Source organism: Elephantulus edwardii, unplaced genomic scaffold (assembly GCF_000299155.1).
Source record: "Elephantulus edwardii isolate Elephantulus edwardi_28Jun2011 unplaced genomic scaffold, EleEdw1.0 scaffold00110, whole genome shotgun sequence".
Lineage (NCBI taxonomy): Eukaryota > Metazoa > Chordata > Mammalia > Macroscelidea > Macroscelididae > Elephantulus > Elephantulus edwardii.
Genome location: NW_006399860.1, coordinates 7,338,788 through 7,343,149, shown reverse-complemented (window position 1 = coordinate 7,343,149; position 4,362 = coordinate 7,338,788). Strand labels below are relative to the sequence as shown.

Here is a 4,362-nt window from a genome sequence, read left to right as displayed (position 1 = left end):
GCACCAGTAGCCAGGAAATTAGAAGACATATTTCCATGGGAAAGTCTGCTGTTAGGGACCTTTCCAAAGTACTGAAGAACAATGGTGTCTCTTTGGAGACTAAGGTGCGTCTGATACATCAGAGAGTTGGACAATGACTAAGGAGAATAGAAGGAGAATTGATGCCTTTGAGCTTTGGTGCTAGACAAGAGTATTGAGGGTACCATGAAAACAAATAGATTCATCCTGGATAGGGTTAAACTGGGTGGCACCTTGAAGGCAAGGATTCTGAGGCTCCATCTAACATACTTTGGACATGTTGCCAGGAGGGACAGGTCCTTGGAGAGGGACATCATGCTTGGTAGGGTGGAGGGACAGAGCAGAAGGGGAAGGCCCTCTATGAGGTGGATTGATTCAGTGACTGGGGTAATCAGGATGGGTGTATCGAAGATGGTGCAATTGGCACAGGACAGAACAGAGTTTAGTGATGTTGTACTTTGGGTCGCTAAGAGTCTCAAGCAACTCGACAGCACATAACAACAAACAACATCCTGTTAAAGATTTTCTCAACTTCTTGAATATAATATCACGTTTTTTGTACTTTTGGGAAAGTTTTACATTTCCTCTGGTTTGTTTTTTTTTAATTTTTATTCACTTCCTCTTCTGGAATTCCAATAACATGTAAGTCATTCCACTTGATATCCCAGATAATTATTAAGCTTTATTAATTTTCTTCCCTTCTTTTTTGATTGTGCCTCTAACGGATTAGTTTTGAAATTAATGGCCTTGTTTATGAATTTTGAATTTTATTTCTTAAATTTTGTCGTTCTCAGACTTCTCAATGACTAAATTTTTATCTTAATATTCTGACTTACATTTTGAAGCTTTTGTATTGCTCCTAATTGTCCGTTTTTTTATATTTGTTCTCGCATAGTTTTTTTTTTTTTCAAAAATCTTTGAAACATCAATCCAAGAGACTTATGCATCATTCATTTGTATATCTTGTCAAGAAGATCCAATAGCCATTGTGGGACTTTTTTGTTCCATCGTTTCCTGTCTTATGATGGAGTTTTGGGATAGTGGTTTGGTCGGTTTCTTTCCCTTCTTCCTTCTGACTGAGTTGCAGTTATCTATTACTTTCAAGACATTGTGGTGGTGTTGTCAGTGGTAAAGAAAAGCTATCAGGCATGAGAGTAAGTATCGAAGAGTAACATTTCCAGCCCATGATGGAGTTTCTACTAGTCTCAGAGGAACATCAAATAATCCATTGGATCAGAATCATCCGTTTGTCAGTCTAAGGGATGGATGTTGGTGAGTGCTCAGCCAGATGTTAGTACTTTGAATAAATAATTACTGCCTTATAACCTTAGAATGGTGCACTCACTGAAGGATTCTTTGCTCCAAGGTGTTGCTCATACTGATTTATGTGATTTTCAGGCCATATACTTTTTTTCATTATTCTTATTTTTATTACATTCATTCACCTTCTAAGAAAGATTATACAAAAGCAATACTTCATTTAAGTACATTCTGACTTTATGAACATACTGTGGTCACAAAATTAAAACAAAGCTCACAAATACATGTGAGATGAGAAGGGAGGGCCCTGTTCCTTTACACACTAGCTCATTTGATCTGGCTTCTGTTGTTTTGTTTTATCATGGTCTTTGCAATCGCTTGTCATGCATCAGAGAGTTGAACAATGACTAAGGGAGGACAGAAGGAGAGTTGATGCTTTTGAGCTGTGGTGCTGGAGAAGAGTACTGAATGTACCATGGACTGCCAGGAAAACAAACAGATTCATCTTGGAGAGGATTAAACCAAGCTACTCCTTGGAGGCAAGGATTCTGGGGCTTCGTCTGACATACTTTGGACATGTTGCCAGGAGTGACGGGTCCTTGGAGAGGGATATCATGCTTGGGAGGGTAGAGGGACAGCGCAGGAGGAGAAGACCCTCTATGAGATGGATTGATTTGGTGACTGGGGTAATCTGGATGGGTGTGTTAGAGGCAGTGCGGTTGGCGCAGGATAGAGCAGGGTTTAGGGCTGTTGTGCATAGAGTCGCTATGAGTCGCAAACGACTCGATGGCACATAACAACAAACAACAACTCCTGGTTTATTTGGAAAACTTGAATACAAATTCAAACAAATTCATTCAATTTCCCTCACCGCCCCCCATCAAATTGTACAACCCAATGATTAATCCCTCCCTCACACTGCACATACACATCCTAGTGATTCCAGCCTCTCCCACTCTTTCTGGATCCTTATACTCATTCTAAATAATGGTTTTATACAATATTTATCCTTCAGGGACTGAGTTAGTTTACTCAGCATTATGCTCTTGTACCTCTCACATGCTAGGTTATAATTTATAAAGTTATTACTCCTGTGTGCTGCATAGTATTCCATTGTATGAATGTACCATCATTTCTCAATCCATTAGTCTGTGGTTGGACCTTTGGGCTGTTTCCATGTTCTTATGATGGTGAATAATGCTGATATAAATATTGATGTGCAAATCTCAGTTTCTACCTCAGTTCTTATATTCTCAGGGTGTATTCCAAGTAGTGGAATAACTGGGTCATATGGAATTTCTATGTTCATCCTTTTGAGGAAACACCAAACAGTCTTCTAGAATGGTTGCACCATTTTACAATCCCACCAACAATGTATAAGAATTCCTTTCTCATCAGATCATCTTCAACATCTATTATGTGTTACCCTGTTAAACTTTGCCACTCTTAGTAGAGTGAGATGGTAGTTCATTGTGGTTTTCATTTGCATCTCTCTTACTGTCAATGATTTGGAGCTTTTCTTCATGCGTCTGTTTACCATTTGAATATCTTGCTCTGTGAAAATTCGTTCCATGTCTTTTGCTCCATTTTGTTATTGAGTTACCAGTTTTTTTCTTGTGGAGGCCCAGGAATATTCTTTAAACGTTTGTTATAAGGCTCTTTTCTGAGATGGTATTACCAAATGTTTGTTCCCAGGCTTTAGGTTTTCTCTGAATTCTGTTGAGAAAAGTTTTTTATGTGCACAGGGATTTAATCGTTAGAAGGTCCCATGCATCGATTGTGTCCTCTTTAGATTAGTGCATTTCTGGTAATTTGACAATCTCTTTCTATTTTGGACTAGCGCTTCTAAGATTGATCCCAGTTTGTCTCTTACCTAGATAAGTCAGGTGTAGTGGTCATACACATATGTCGTTGTTTATATTGATTAGTTGTCTTTTCTCTTTCTCTGCTATATCTTTTTAAAATTTTATATATCTAAGGGTTTTATGTCATTAATTGTTCCTAATGTTTTTCTTTCTGTTTTTTTCCCTTTAAAATTTTCATTGTGATCTTTCTTCTTTTTAATTTGGTTTCATTTACTGTATATTTTATAATTACTAAACTGAAAATTGAAATCATTAATGTGGTGGTGTAGTGATAAGTTGTGTCACCAGTCCACAGATATGTGGTTCAAACCTAGTAGATGACCTTTCTCTTCCTGTGTCATTTACTGCCTCAGAAAACCCAATTTAGAATTAGTTATGAGTTGATTTCAACTCAATGTTACAAAAACCATAACAAATACAGGCATTTAGTGAATAATTTTCTTCTAAAACACCAATTTGTATGATTACTTTTATGTTGCTATGATGCCACAAGTATTATAAATATTAGTTGGATCCATAATTATGGAGAGATTTCAGTAACTCTTCTAGAGTAAGACAGGTTAGAAAGAAAATAGAGCAAAACATTATTTTATGGATCACACACATACTTTACTTCCACAACAAAATATTGTCTGAATCTCTATTTGGACACATCCTCAAAAGGAATCAACTCTAAAAGGTGGAAGATATCTGTTAGTGGAAAAGAGGGCCAGTCAGAACATGAAGGATTGGTGCCATAGCGATGACAAAGGACTTTACCATACTGGTGATAACGAGGTGATGCATGATGGAAGAGTGTATGTACAATGTTACAGGATGTAGAGATGAAGTCCTACAACAATTAGTAATCTGATGATGATACAACACTGATAATCCTTTCTACAATTATTAAAAGTTCAATTTTCTAAAACATAGACTCTTTTAGTATGTTAAAGCTCTACTGGCAACTAGCTCTTTCACCTTTAAGTCATGCTTTGGTTCTTTTTAACGCTTCTTAATGTAATATCTTACAAATCTTAGATTATTTTATCTGACATAAGAATTTGTAAAAAGTAACTGTAATGGATTTTTGTTTAAAAATTACTACTTCTTAAAATTGTCATATTCACTGAGAGTATGTTTCTTTTTCTTGTACTTTCTCCTTACAGAAACATGTTTAAAATCAGATGCAAATATTCAGAATGGCTTCATTTCTGAACTCAGCTTTAAATATAATGTA

At 36.5% G+C, this 4,362-nt stretch overlaps 1 protein-coding gene across 1 annotated transcript in view; it reads left to right on the top strand.

Moving 5' to 3' along the window:
- Positions 1 to 4,362, top strand: part of CFH (complement factor H) — a 256,291-nt gene that overhangs the window by 172,542 nt on the left and 79,387 nt on the right. Inside the window, exon 14 of the mRNA XM_006892120.1 lies at positions 4,292 to 4,359. Coding sequence (XP_006892182.1) covers positions 4,292 to 4,359 — 68 coding nt within the window. The remainder of the gene's footprint in view (positions 1 to 4,291; positions 4,360 to 4,362) is intronic.